This window comes from Halichoeres trimaculatus, unplaced genomic scaffold (genome assembly GCF_033239565.1).
Source record: "Halichoeres trimaculatus isolate MK-OKI-2021-1 unplaced genomic scaffold, fHalTri1.1 fHalTri1_scaffold_4, whole genome shotgun sequence".
In the NCBI taxonomy this organism is placed as follows: domain Eukaryota; kingdom Metazoa; phylum Chordata; class Actinopteri; order Labriformes; family Labridae; genus Halichoeres; species Halichoeres trimaculatus.
In genome coordinates, this window is record NW_027437182.1 from 22,085,131 (window position 1) to 22,100,236 (window position 15,106).

General features: G+C 41.2%; 1 protein-coding gene across 2 annotated transcripts in view; it reads left to right on the forward strand.

Annotated features, from left to right (window-relative positions):
• Nucleotides 1-15,106, forward strand: part of ralgps2 (Ral GEF with PH domain and SH3 binding motif 2) — a 91,167-nt gene that overhangs the window by 40,346 nt on the left and 35,715 nt on the right. For both annotated transcript variants that reach the window (XM_074667990.1, XM_074667991.1), the window contains exons 6-9: nt 5,387-5,470; nt 9,206-9,295; nt 10,884-10,976; nt 12,408-12,534. In XM_074667990.1, the coding sequence (XP_074524091.1) occupies nt 5,387-5,470; nt 9,206-9,295; nt 10,884-10,976; nt 12,408-12,534 (394 nt within the window). The remainder of the gene's footprint in view (nt 1-5,386; nt 5,471-9,205; nt 9,296-10,883; nt 10,977-12,407; nt 12,535-15,106) is intronic.

Here is a 15,106-nt window from a genome sequence, read left to right on the forward strand (position 1 = left end):
ATAAAGCTCTTGGGAAAGTCCAGACAAGAATGTGAACCCACGTGAGCTCCTCCTCTTGCGAGTGCTCTTTCCGTACCCGGCACCGGAGCCAGCCGCAGCCTCTATCTGGAGCTGATGTGAGTGGCAGCTTGCGGAAAATCCACACCGTATCCGGACTGCAACCGTTCCGAAGCCAATGTGAGCGCGGCGTTAGAGAGTGAATGTAAGCTCTGTCTGCTACTCTCCATGTTTTACACTCACTGTGGCTTCATGTCCCTCTTTAATCCAAAAAAGATTTCTTAACTGTTTTTTTCTCATCAAAATTTAACAATTTAACAGGAGATAATTAGTTTAGATAAATTTAGATGTGGCGTCTTTATTTGTGGTTGCTCCACCTGCAGAAATTCTGCCTCAGTCTGCTGTCTTTAGATAAAACTTTACGTGTAATGGTCTTACCCCTCCTTTTTTTAAGTGTCTTTTTCCCTCTACACTTTCTATTTTTACCAGAACAGAGACAGAAACAGAGACAGAAGGTAAATCTGAAGAACATAAATTCAAAATAACCTGGCAACTTCCAGGTTTTCTGTCTCGCTACAAGCTGCAGTACAGATCAGGAACAGACACACGTGTGCAGGTTTTCCATGAGACCTTCCTGTTCTCAGTAAATCTCCGCAGTCAGACCTCCCCTCAGTCCCCTCCTCCTCTTCATCGCTCTTCTCTGGGGTCTGAACACGTCAGTCTAACATTTTCTGTGCAAACTAAAACAAAAGAAGCTGATGTGGTGTCTGACATGAGGTCACCGGTTTGTGGTGATCAAGGTTTATATAATCATGCTCACAGTGAGCCTGTAAAGCTGAGTCTACAGTCATTCAGAGGATTATCAGACTTTATTTTGTGATGTTAACGTTTGGCTGCGAGTCTAAACTCTGTAAAAATCATCGTCTGCATCCATAAAATCATAAAAATGCTCTTTAAAGTCATCAGATATTAAATGTTGATGATGCCTCTTGGAGAGGAGAGTGATGTGTTCATCCAGAGTTGACGTCACTGTTCCTCGCGTAAGCTTTACGTGCACATGAGATGAGATCCAGCACACTGAGCTGTTATGGAAGCTGCTCAGCATGAGGAAGAAACTGGTGGTCTGTGGTTTGGACCTTCAGGAACTTGTTGCTGTACTTTTGTCAGATTTTCTGAATGTAGGTTTTTAAGCCTGAGGGTGAAATGAGACCGTGAGGGGAAATAAAGTCCTGAGAGTTTCTGTATGAGCTGCAGATGAGGTTCCTGCTGAATGAACAGCAGCGGCACACATGCAGCTCGCCCTGACACCCTGCAGCTTTGGGCATGGGTGCAAACACAGCTTTGGTCTCGATACGGGAGCAGTGTTGGACCATCTTTGGACTTATTGCGGTCTTTATATATGGAGGTGAGAACAGCTGGTGTCTGCTCCCTGAGTGGTCAGGTGGGAATGTGAACTGTTGGACAAACATACAGAAGGGGGTTGTTATTTAAAGAAGATGTAAAATGAAATGAAGGTGAGGGCAAAAATGAAAAAGTCCCTCTGAGGAGACTTTACGGATCCTCTATGGAGCTGAGTTTTCTACTTCTTACACTTTTCCATCACCCCGTCTCATGTCTTGATCCAGATTCTCCCACATAACAGAGTCTGTTTTTAACATCCGTCCTTCGCACTTTGATGTACTGACCCTCCACCTCATCCACCAGAGACTCACCCTGACTGAGCTGGACTCCCTCTGTCATGTTGTGGTCCAGGTCAGGGGCTCAGGAGCTGTTTGGAGGATTTTGTTTCATTCAGTGTATGTGTGTGTGTGTGTGTGTGTGTGTGTGTGTGTGTGTGTGTGTGTGTGTGTGTGTGTGTGTGTGTGTGTGTGTGTGTGTGTGTGTGTGTGTGTGTGTGTGTGTGTGTGTGTGTGTGTGTGTGTGTGTGTGTGAGAGTTGGGCTGGCAGGATGAGCAGGAGAGTTTCCACGTTAGTTCTTCTCATGTTACATCAGAGTCTCAGCTGAGGATGTTCTGGGGGCGGGACTTTGTGTATGTGTGTGTGTGTGTTTGTGTGTGTGTGTGCTTGTGTTAGAGTGTGTGCAGTGTCTGTGTGGTCTCTGTCCATCCTCAGAGTCTGACCCCAGGTCTGAGGTAAAGACTGAGTCTGGGGCTCAGAGAGAAAAAGAGAGACTGCTTTAGTCTTTAAATCTCTGTTCTGCTTTTCTAAACAGCGAGGTGCTTGTCCTCCTTGCTGTGTGAGGGTCAAAAATAACTCATAACATTTTAATCACTGGAGTCTTATTTCAAGACCTTTAACATTCTACAAAAAGTGTTACGTTAGAGCTCAGATTTTATTCAACATGATTTTTCAAACAGGAGATATTAAAGACCATTTGAGGTAATCAGAGTCTCTTTCTAGATGAATTTGTATACACACATAATGATGCAAGGAAGAGGAAAAAACAATTAAGTTTCAAAAATTATATATCAATATTTACAAAACTAGTAAGGATAGCTAATCTGTGCAGAGGCCACAAACCGTTTATCAGGCTCTCATAAGCAGCTAGGTGAACCGTCCTTGTAGATCAGCTGTTTTTTATCATGTCCTATTTATGTTGCCAGTTCAAAGTGCTATAAATACCTGGCTGTTAAAATGGATGTCTCAGGCTTTGTTTTGGTAAGGATAGCTCCATTAAAAAGAGAAAAGTCTGTCCTTTGTGTTGTTTAAAGAATCTATGTACTTACAAAGATGTTGTGCAAATGTGCACTAGGGATGGGTACCCGATTAGGTACTTTTGTACCAACCGAGTTCAGTCATAAGCACCGGGTACCAATTCACGAAAACTGAAAGGCACCATTTTTAGGTACATAAATGCATCCTTGTGACTGTGAGGGACTGGGAGAGTGGGTGAATTTCCACGCTGCATTGCAAGGGGAAAAAAAAGAGAATTTATAATTAAACAAATTTATATTTTGTACCACATAAACACAAAAAATACAGAAAATTGGTACTGTTGAGTACCGATACTGATTGCCAGGTACTGAGCATCGGTACCGTTTCGTTTCAAATATGAAAGGTACCCATCCCTAAGGTGCACATGTATCTGCAAAAAATGCTAGACATGCTAGGCCAACAGTTGGTGTTGACACAAGTCAAAGAGCAGGACCAGACCATAGACTTGAAAAACAATATGGTCATAATCCCTGTGCCCCATATGTTCTTGATACATTGAAATGAAGCCAATGATTGGACAGTCAGACAATCCTAGTGTCTGTAAACCACCGAGTCATAAAAAAACTACCCCCTGTACAGCGTGTGGATAGAGAAATCAGCGTTTCAGACCCAAGCTGTTTTTTGAACCAGGCTGTAAATATGCTTTCTAATGCTGTAAAAGTCTGTTTTTCTGGCTTGGTGTGAACCTGGTCTCCAGTCTTTCTGCAGCCAGCCTAAAGTGGATTCTTGATGAACAGCAGCTCTTAGCACTTCAGCTCAGGCTTTATTTTTCTAAACTGGATGTTTCCCCTTGGTCCAGACTTAATGATGTCCATTGTCAGGCCATATTTAGGGTTTCAGCCGCTGAGAAGAAGCACTCTCAGGTTTCTGGAAGAAAGCATTTAGTAAGAAAAGCTAAACATGACTGTAAAATAGTTACTGTTGAGAAGTCCAGTTTTACACTTGTAGCAGCCCCTGTTTCTTCAATGTTGGATGCTCGGTAGGGTTGGGAGAAAAAATCAAAACTATATATATTGGGATTTTTTGTTTGAAAGTATCAAAACAGTGATTCTTCTTCAAAAAAAATATATTTTTTCAAATTCAAATTCTTTATTTCAGTCTTTGTTTATAAACTGGATTGGAAAAAAGTTACCACTTTTCTCCAGCAGAAGGTGAAATGTTTCTCTCTGACTCATGTGATGTGCATTTTATGGGAAAATTTGGCTCCTGGTATACTCTGTAGACATTATCATCATCATTTAACTTTTTGAAATGGTCTGGTGTTAAAAAAACACAAAAAATCACAAAAATCTGAAATGTCAAAAAATCGAATCGGCACCGTAAAAACTGTAACAGAATCAAATTGTGAGAATAGCATATCGTTCTAGCCCTGATGCTCGGTGGCCCTAAGGTCAGTTGTGTTTGAGACCCAGACTGATGCAAAGTTTTTCTCCAACAGAGTGCTGAGTACAAACCAACATTCACAGCTTTCTTAAATAAGACTCCACTCTGGTACCTAATCTGAAAAGTTTGCTTTTTCAGCCACTTAAAACACTGTGGCCATGTGGAGGAACGGAGGTGTGATGGTGCGACAGAGTCGTTACAACGCTGTTTTGGCATCAGAGTTAGTGACAGAGAAACACTTCAAATGCTGACATTGAATTTATTTTTGACAGTCTTACAAGTTGGCTCCTGCTTAGAACAAGAGAGGTTTATGCAGTCAGCCGCTTCAAATGTTTTATTTGTCCAGCACTAAGTCATCTAGCAAAAATAAGTATTTAGATCTATGTAATCACTATAGGGTGGGATCGGTGTAGCATGTATAGCATTACATGGAAGGGAAGGAAGGGAAACTACCGACTGGTGTGGTTTTGGTTGTTACATCCGCCAAGGAGGTTACGTCTTTGGGTGTTTTTCTGTCTGTCTGTTTGCCTGTAAACAACGTAACTCAAAAAGTAACGGATTGATCTTGATGAGATTTTTGGGAAATGTTCAAAATGGGATAAGGAAGAAGTGATTAAATTTTGGCGTGATCTGGATCACTGTCTGGATCCAGGATTTTTTTTCGAGAATTCTTTATCATTGTGAGATAGGGCCGCTTTCACCATTTGTGTATAAAACTGCACTTTGAATCGTCAGATTGCTTTGCAAAACAATACAAGACAAGGTCACCATAATTTCTGACAGATGTAAAAGTACGATCCAGATCCTGGCAATATTCTGGATACTAAGATCAGGAATATGAAATATGTACTGGGTCATTATAACTTTCAACACTGTCAGGTAACAAATTATTGTACGAACCTGCAACTCACACCAAATTGTAGCAGACACTCTGCTGAAAGGGAGTATAACATTAAAGTAGGGCTAAAGTGTTGTGTGACAATTACAATATGCTTGACAGAGGTCTGAGCGCTCTGAGTGCTTTTCTATCTCATATTGTTTTTATTAGTTTACATGTATCATACAAACACATGTTCAAAGCTCACATGTTGCCATCTGCGTCGCAGAAAACATCCTGACATTTTGCTTTACATTTGCCAGAGAGCTTATGGTGTTTTATTAAAGTCATCAGTTTGATACATTTTGAATTTTGTGCTGTAAAGCTGTGAGTGGATTGATTTTATCCAAGCAGCTGTGACACATAGCTGCAAAAATATGTATACATTACTATTTTCTCTTCTTCTGTCCTCAGGAGCTGTCGAGCTGCGGCTGGAACAAAAAGGAAAAGCACAGTTTAGCTCCCAATGTGGTGGCCTTCACCCGCAGGTTCAACCAGGTGAGACGCAGATCACTCAACTCTCCTGGTCTCTGCTGCTCCTCATTATTAATCACATGTTTGTCATAAACTTCAGAAACAGCTGGAGCAGCTCAGATGGCAGGTTGTTGTGTTTACTTCTTTTGTTCTACATGTTGCTGCAGCACGTGGAGAAACTGCTCCATTCTCATGATCAGGAAGTTGCGGGCAGTGAAGTCACAGTCCTTCATTTTAATCCCCTCCGGTGTTTCCAGGCTCCTTTAAGAGCGTCTCTCTCTCCTGCAGCTTCAAATGAGATGATCTGACAGGAATGTGTTTGTGTGGAAACTCTGCGTGTGTGTCAGCTTCACACTCTGCAGCTGCTGGAGCAAAGCAAGCTGTTTGGATCTTGGTCCTGGACCGAGAGGGCAGAGAGTCCCGCAGAGCTCTTTAACCCGGATTGGGGCCAGGATTCTCTTCCTCATCTTCCTCTTCATCCTCAGTGTTGTGTTGTTATCCCTGCAGAGGGAGTCTGCAACCCGCTGACAGAGAGAAAAACTTGAGATACATTAAGATCAGTACACAGAGATAGTGACCAGCCAGAAACTGTCGCCAATCAGTCACTTTTATGACACTTTTTATTAATGATTGCATCATAAACAGGCAGCATTAAGCTCGTGGATGCACACGTCGCATCTTGAAGGGTCACAAATGATCAGATCTTTCTTTTTGGCTTCAGATAAAAATCAGCACAGAGCCCCATTTTACTTCTCCAGACTTTAAAAAAAACACTAAAAGATGAAAATAAACTTTTGTGCTGACTCAGGATGGCAGCTGCACTCTCTCAAACACAGCAGAGTACATGAGGCGATCACAGACTGAAGTGTTGACGTGACGTAAACTTCAGACGATTTTAAAGCCTGGTGTTTGTGTCACTATTCTTTATAATTTATTTTTTAATTTAATAGGTGTGCAGCAGACTGGAGTCTTTGCTTAGAGTGAAAACAACAAAAGTTTGATTTTAACGATTACAGATCAGGGTTACACTGTAAGAAACTACTCAATGATCACATCTTTACCTGTTTCTCCTCCTGCTCTCTCCTCCTCAGTGTCTACTTATTCTTCCATTCCATTTAAAATGGGCATTACAGCTGAAAATTCTACTAACAAAATGTCAACACCATCCTCATTTTTGGCCCCTTTTTGTAGGGTTGTTTGAAACCTTTTTTTTCAAACCAGTATCAGTAAGAGTACTCCCTCTTGAGTACTTACTGATACCGAGTACCAGTACTTTTGACTGAAAATTTCACCTGATAGTGATGGATCATTTTGAACAAGACAGCATAGTCACTGCCATTAGGTCCAAAATAAAAAAAACTCTCTCTGAGTTTACCATTTGTTTGCAATAAATTAACAAAAGTTAAAAACATAACCAACAACTGTCAGAGTTATAGTATTTTTAAAAAAAAAAACAAGTGCAAAAGAAAACCGTTTCACTTTTGACTCTCTGGTTTGTTTATATTGTCTGGACAGGACCTGACATTTACTTCATGTAAGATTTTTTTTTGCCTTGAGTATCGGCTGCTGGATCAGCAGCCTCCACGAGTACTGATACCTTAAAACAAGGCTGGTATTGGCTCGATACCCTATACCCAATACTAGAGATGGACCGATATGGATTTTTTTGGGCCGATACGGATACTGATTATTAGTAGGTAAGGAGGCCGATAACTGATATTTGAAGCCGATATTCATTTGCAGTCAAAGAGAAAATAAAAAAAAAAATATATATAAATTTATATATAGATCATCAAAAATTTTGAACAATACAAACTCCAACACTTAACTGCAATCAAATGCCTTCAAGCATATGTTTATTAAACAGCTCCCAGGCTTAGCAGCATGTTTTATAAAGTTAACTGAAAACTTAAAAAAATAAATAGCTAAAGTTTTCTACAGTAAATAAAGTTTTCTAAATTTCAACGTAACTGAAAGGTGAATTGAGAATTGAAACAGAATTGAGTTTGTGCTGCCTTTTACTGGCATGTTATGCAGTTGAATTAATTTTCTTGCCCATCCCTACCTTTTTATATCAAAATAATGCTTGATTAAGTAAATACAGGTATATCCAGAATTTACATGGCTTTAGTGCATCAACGACATCTCCACCTGCTGCAACTGCATGAAAGCACTAGAAGTTAAGATTTTCATGAGACACAGAAGAGGACTTTGTAACCAGTTACTTTTACTCCACATTATCATTGCAGTAGATACAGTGAGAGCTGACAATCTAAAATGTTGCCAGCAAACATTAGTGCACACACAGTGAGACCAGAGTGGACCCAAAGACAAATGTGACCTGAGAGTTCTTATATTAGCATGCACTGATGTTCACACCTGTAGTCAGGACTGTCCTTTCACGAACCTATTCCATAGATACATGTAGTGAAGACTGAAGCTCAATTGTCTCTTCCTGGACAAGTTTGCAGTGAAGTCTGAAGAGGCAGAGGTGTGGAATAGCCGAGAGAGTGTGATTTGGTGCATCACAGCCCACACACCTGATGAGAGGGCAGTGGGACAGCACTGAACTCTCACATACTCCCAGGGGAAGTGTCTTGAAGTCTGTGTGTGTGGAGTTTGGATGTAAGCCAGAGAGAGAAACAAGGGGACACACTCACACTCTGTTGTAGAAAACCACCCATATAGAGGGTAACACAGAAATACTTCTTCCAGATGGGATCAGAATCCTCCTCCCTGAAAGGCGACATTAACCACTGTCTTCCTATGTTTGAAGTACTGTTTGTTGAGTTGTTGATCCATCAGGAAACACTCGGGTGAAAGTTCATCATTCTCTCTTTGTTCACTTGATTTCAACATTTTGTTCGAACATTTTGATTTGATTTCTCACCACTTTTATGAAACTTCTTCTTTATGACTCTCTCCTCCTCTTCATAAAACATTTCAAATTAAGAGCATGTGACTCTGTTTCACTTATGTTGAGTGTGTGTGTGTGTGTGTGTGTGTGTGTGTGTGCCTTCAAGAGAAGATAAATGGATGTGTTCGCTCCGCACCTCTCTTTTGAACCAAAAACACGTCTCTGAGCAGCTTCCAGGAAAAAAAGGACGAGCACGGAGACACTCAGCGGCGGAACGCTCACCACACAGACTGATCTTACACACACTCACACACACACACACACACACACACACACACTCACAGGGTGATAAGAGGGAGAGAAAGAATGAGAGAGAGGTGGTCAGTGTGTCTGGACGTCTGATCAGAACATGATGTGCAGACAGCTGAGAGATCTGACAGCCTGCAGTCATTCCTCCTTTCCAATCTTCCCTCCCCCTCCCTCCTTCTTTTGTCCTCTTTCTATCCGTCCCCTCCCCTGAGCTCAAACACCGACTGATTCACTGACTCCTCTCTTCAGTGGTCTCCCAGAAGACACACATTTCTCTCATCACTTTGCTTCCAGCCAGTGAACACACACACACTCATGCTGGCGTTTTGGTGTGTATGTGTTGTGTAATCAGCTGGAATCAGAAGGATTTTCCTCTTAAGTTCTTGTTTTTATCAGCTCTCTGTGAGTCTGTCACTGGTCAGAGATCAGTTCTCTTTGTGCTCTGGGTTTGATCCAGTTTGAACTAGCTTCAGACCAGCAGGGAGCTCGTCTCTGCTCTGTTTTTTCTGTCTTCATACCTGAGATCTTGCTGTCATCAAAGAGGTAAACAACTGGAGCTCTGACCTTTGTGTGTGTGTTTGTGTGTGTTTCAGACCAGTTTCTGGGTGGTTCGAGAGATCCTCCATGCTCAGACGCTGAAGATCAGAGCAGAGGTCCTCAGTCTGTACATACGCACTGCAAAGGTATAAACACATGCACACGCACATAAACACATGTTCAAGGATGTGATTTACCATGATCATCAGTAAATCTTCTGGAGAAAGATCAACAAGTTTTCTCTGAGTCCAAAACAACATCCCATGTTGTCCCATACATGATATCCTCACCAGGCAGCGGTTTATTTGAAGTTAAAATAGAAACTTTAGCCATTAAAGTACTAGAAAATGTAAAAAGGAAACACAAACATTAAGAAAGACGAGATTATTGGCTCTCCTTTTTTCCTGTGAAATGAGTGATCATGAACCTTTTTTTTACAAAACAAGTAAAAGTCAACATTCATCAAACCTGTTAAAAAACCACATGATCAAAAATCAAACTTCTGAGCACCAAAAACTGCTCAGCTTTGTTACTGAGCACATTTCACAGGAATAGAAACAGTCACTGAAGAGACGATGAAAAAAGTAATGAAAGGAACTTAATGATGTAAAATAAATCGCACGGAGCCACATATAAATCAACAACAGATCAGGGCTGATGAGAACTCAAGAGGGGCAAGGTGACACGGCTGTTTCTCCTTTGAGCATTAATGCCATGTGTGTCTTTATGAGACGCTGAAACAACCTCACAAACGTCAGCAGTCACTGACCTGTGACTGACATCAGTTTGGGATGTAGAGGCCTGGATGTGGATGTTTTTGCAGAGGAGTGAAAATGGTTAATGAGTTTCCAAGAACGTAACTGAAAATGCTTTTTTATTCTTTTTTCTTTACCAGCGCTTTCCCTCTTTACTTGATCTCTATGTCAATATACCACCACTGCTTGTTAACCCCCTCCTTTGCTCACATCAGCTGTGCTGTTTTAAAGCACATAAGTTTTGACAAAGTGTTGAAGTATCATCATTTTGATAACCATAACCAAATGTATTCTTTTCTCTTTAAGTCCTAAACTATAGTACAAAATATCCTCTGTGAAGTCCACCATTGGTTTCTGGAAAGGAGATTTTAGGCCTGTCATCCACAGTCACAAGGCAAAGAGATGGAGTTGAGGCTGGTCGTTAGCCTCCTCGCTAACAGCTTGTCAGTCAAGACAACCATTCCCCTTCTTATGCAGACCTAGGGTGTTATGAAAAATAATTCATCATAATTCATTGCATATGTTCAGAAATGGGTGTGTACATGGATTCCAGTGTTTCTGAAGCACATACACATTGGCTTCTTATCTTGATAATGGAGGGTGTCTTGTCTAAAACCCAAACAATTGTTTTGAAGAGATGGGGTAGAAAACTCAACAGTGAGGTCTTTAATGATCGGCACAAATAAAAAAAAAAGTAATAATTTTGAATTTTGTTTGATTGCTCCACAATAACAAGGCTTTTTTTAATTCTGGAAAAGACAAGCAAATTGTGTACAGGACAACTTTAGCAAAGCTAAGATATACTGCTTTGTCCACAGGGGGCACCAAACTAAAAAATATGGGCTTAAAGATATACAATACAAAGGAAATATGCAAATCCTCACCATGAACATGATGACTTCAAACAGCTAGCTATGGGATTTTATACAGCATTTCTTTATATTCAGTAAAGTTTTAATCAGTGTGTCTGTGTTTTCAGAAACTGTGTGACAGTAACAACCTGCATGCAGTGATGGCGGTGGTTTCGGCGCTGCAGAGTGCTCCCATCTTCAGACTCACAAAGACCTGGGCGGTGAGTATCTGTTTGTCACAGACACTTAAGAAATGGGTACCTTTCACATTTAAAACAAAACGGTACCGATGTCCGGTACCTGGCAATTGGCATCTGTACTCAACAGTACCAATTTTCGGTGCTTTTGTGTGTGTTTATTTGTCAATACTAATTAATTTGTTTAATGGTAAAATCTCAAAGTTTTTCAATTTCACATATTTAATCTTTGATATAAAACCTTGCAACGATGTGTTTATGTCCTGCAAGGAAAATCATCTACTCTTCAAGTCTCTCACAGTCACAAGGATGCGTTTAGGTACCTAAACATGGTACCCTTTGATTTTATGTGATTCATTACCCCATTTCGGTACTACAGACCGAATTCGGTTGGTACCTTTAAAAGTACCTACTTTGGTTTTCATCCCTCTGGAGGGATTATCAGTCAACGTCATCATAAAGATGCGCATCTCGACTGCAGAAGCAGCATTCGGCTCCATTCATTCAGACGAGTTAGCATTTTTTAAACACTAAATTCAACCTGTTAGAAGCTTCAAGATGTATGGTTTTTCTGTGGACAGCTGTCATAAACAATACTACACAATAGAGGCAACTTCTGTCAAGTTTCGACCGTTACAGAGCAACCAGTGTTTCTGCGTTAATAACGACCATGCTAACTAGTGACTTTCAGCCGACGGCAGCCGTGATTAACGGCCAACAATCACCAGCTAACAGGGTCACACTTAACACTGATACACCAGCGACGTCTGTGTGTGTGTGCAATTAAATGTGTATTCTTTATCCAACCTCAGTTAACCAGGTTTGATTGCAAACAAGCAATAACAACTGCTGATGTTCAAAATACAGATTTGACTTTGCTTATTTAATGAAAAAGTTGGTTTGGGGCTGAGGTTCTGACCAAACATGGACTTAATATGGACAGTAAATAATGAGGGAACCTATAAATTATGATCAACAGAAACTGATTTTATGACCAAAGTAAAATTATGAAATATTATGAAACGATGTTTACATCCTGGTCTGTCGCAGTCTGATAAGTGTCCACTGATAATGCAGTCGTGAGCATCGAGTGAGAGTTGTGTTTCCTCTCTGGGTACACGCTAGGTTTTTCTGCTAAAAACGTCTGTCCATCTAATATCTGTCCACTTGCTGATCTTTTCAGTCCACTCACTGCTATTTCACAAACCTGTGAGCATTTTGCCATCCATCAAAGTGATGACATTAAGTAAAAAATGTATTTTTGGTGGTTAACTCCTCCACATCAGTTGACAAACCATTATACTCCGCAGTGCTTCTGCACCCAAGTTGCACGCGCATCCGCCGTTGTTGATAAACAAATAATCCCTCAATAAACACCCAAGTCTGCTTTATGACTGTGCACACATTTTTTAAGTTCAGCTGTTTATTTATCCTTATCCTTCTTCTCTTCCTCAGCTGTTGAGTCGGAAAGACAAGGCCACGTTTGACCGGCTCGACTACCTGATGACCAAAGAAGACAACTACAAACGTCTGAGAGACTTCATCAGCAGCCAGAGCATGGTGTCCTGTATACCTTATTTAGGTACCCACACACACACACACACACACACACACACACACACACACACACACAAACACACACACACACACACACACACACACACACACACACACACACACACACACACACACACACAAACACACACAAGGGGACATGTTTTACATTTTCTGTCTGCTTCTTATCTTTATGGTGTGTTTACGAGCCGGATGTTCTGGTGTGTGAGACGTCTGGTTTCATTATCAGCTCATTACCTTCTGATCTCTTTGTGGATCTCTAAAGAATCTGTTTCCTCTGTCTCTCCTGTTCATATGTCTCTGCTTCAGTCCTCTGAGTTAAATACAGTTTCACCTCTTTGTTTTCATCAGCAGTGTTTGCTCTCTTCGTTTTCTCTTTAAGGCTCAACAATCTTACCTCTTTAATCTAATTGAAGCCAGATTTGTGTTTAAAAAATGTAACTTCTCTAGCTTAATTGCTGGCTGTTGCTACTCGAAAATGTGCGAATTGTGCTGAACATTTCGACAACCATGTCTTGTCACAGTTTTATAAGTCCTACGAAATCGCTAGATGACTATTTTCTGTCTGTGTCAAGTTGCTGTTGTAGGATTTCAGTCTGATAAGCTAAAGTTAGCAGCAGCCCTGCTCACTGAGGAGCATCACAGGAACTTTTATTTAGAGTTCTGGTTTGAATCACTGAGTTCTGGTTTGTTTAGAGACTCTGTGGATAATTGTTTTGTAAACACTGAGGTTCATTTTGTGTAAAGTTGTTGGTCTGTCAGGTTGTTGTGTATTTCTGCGGTGACGTCAGACAGCAGAAACTCTCTGTGATGTAACAGGATCATGCTTACTGCGCACGTGTGAGTTTGGATTTATTGCTGCTCTGTTTGTTCCTGTTGTGTCTTCGTGATGTCTGGATGATGTTTTTATATCACACATAATGAGACTCAGACGCTCTGTTAGATACAAACACACACAAACACAGAGACGGAGTCTGTTTGTCATTAAAGTTTCTTCATCATCTTGCTGTGATGAGTCAGCCGAGGAGCTGTGAGGAGAGATTCTGTGTTTGAGCTGTGTGATAGGTGGCTGTTGTTTCCTTTTCCTGGTCAGGGTGTGTGATGGTTTATCCGTACAGTTTGTCCATGATGTGTCCAGTGTGTGTTCATGTGCTTGATGAGCCAGCTGTCTTCAAATTTGCACCGAGTTAAGTGGACACAGGAGGAGAATCTCCACCACCAGGGCAGGAACTGAGAGAGGGGTGCCAGGAGTGTGAGCTGCCTGCCTCTCCCAAATGAAAACAGACGCTCCCATTGAGTGTTTCAGACAAACAAACATGTGTCACATGTTTTTGGAGTCAAAGCAGGAGAGCAGGAGAGCGCCACAAAGTTCCTGTTATGGTCCAAACCCACAGAGGGCTTCTGATACCTGTGTGTGCGTGCGCGCGGGTGTGTGTGTGTGAGTGTGATAATGTCTCAGGTGATAACAGAGGGTCTATACACTTTCCACACTGATCGTCTGTGTGACACAGTGACCTCTGACCTGCTGTAAGGCTCGACTCCCCCTCTGTTACACACACACACACACACACACACACACACACACACACACACACACACACACACACACACAGACACACACACACACACACACACACACATCATCTGCTTCCTGTTCAGCAGCCGATCAGCTGAGACCAAGAGCTCACAGAGACACACTGTTCCATTGTGGCAAAACACACACACTCACAGTAACACCCCAATAAACCGCTCTTACACACTCAACACACACTGTAAAACTTCAGTTGTTAACCCCCCTGATTGAGTCGATGAGCTCCCCCTGCCTATATCTGAGACAGGCTTCAATGAGAGATGGGCTTTTAATATTTTTTCAGCTTTCTCTGACAGAAGTTGAATTTCAGCTCAGTGTTTTCTCTCATTCTCATAAAAAGTAATGACGTTTCTCCCTGCTGTTTCTTTTTAGTGCTAACTTGGCATCCTGACAGCATGCAGCATGCATGATGACACGTTTCACTCAGTCTGCAGCAGCTTTACAAAAAGAGCAGCACATCATCTTCATCATCATTTTCATTGTCATCATAGTCTTCATCAGTTTTCTCTCTCATATTTTGTGTTGTGCAGCTCAGAGCTCTCAGCGTAACAAACCATAAGACACATTTATTGTTTCAAGCAGGCTCTGATTTAAGACATGACAGATGTTTTCAGACAACCTTCAGTCTTTAAATATCAGCTGTTTTTGTTTGGGGAGGTTAAATCAGGTCTGATCTGCCAGTAGTGGGCACAGAAACATGATCTGAAGCTTTAACTCTGAGGATGTGCTATGTTGGCTAAAGCTTACACCCCATGTTTTGGGGGAAAGTTTGCAGATAATGACAACAGATGATATAATGCAACTCCTTTTTTTTTTAAATGAAAGTCTGGTCATGTATTCAATATCTCTTGTTGATGGTATATTAGATGCTGTTAATGGTTTTAATGGAAACAGCACAGTTATATCAAACTGGCACTGTGTCTTCCACAGAGTAAATAACAACAGTGTTTATTTCCAACCATCTGTTGCCCTTCTTTTCATAAGGAAC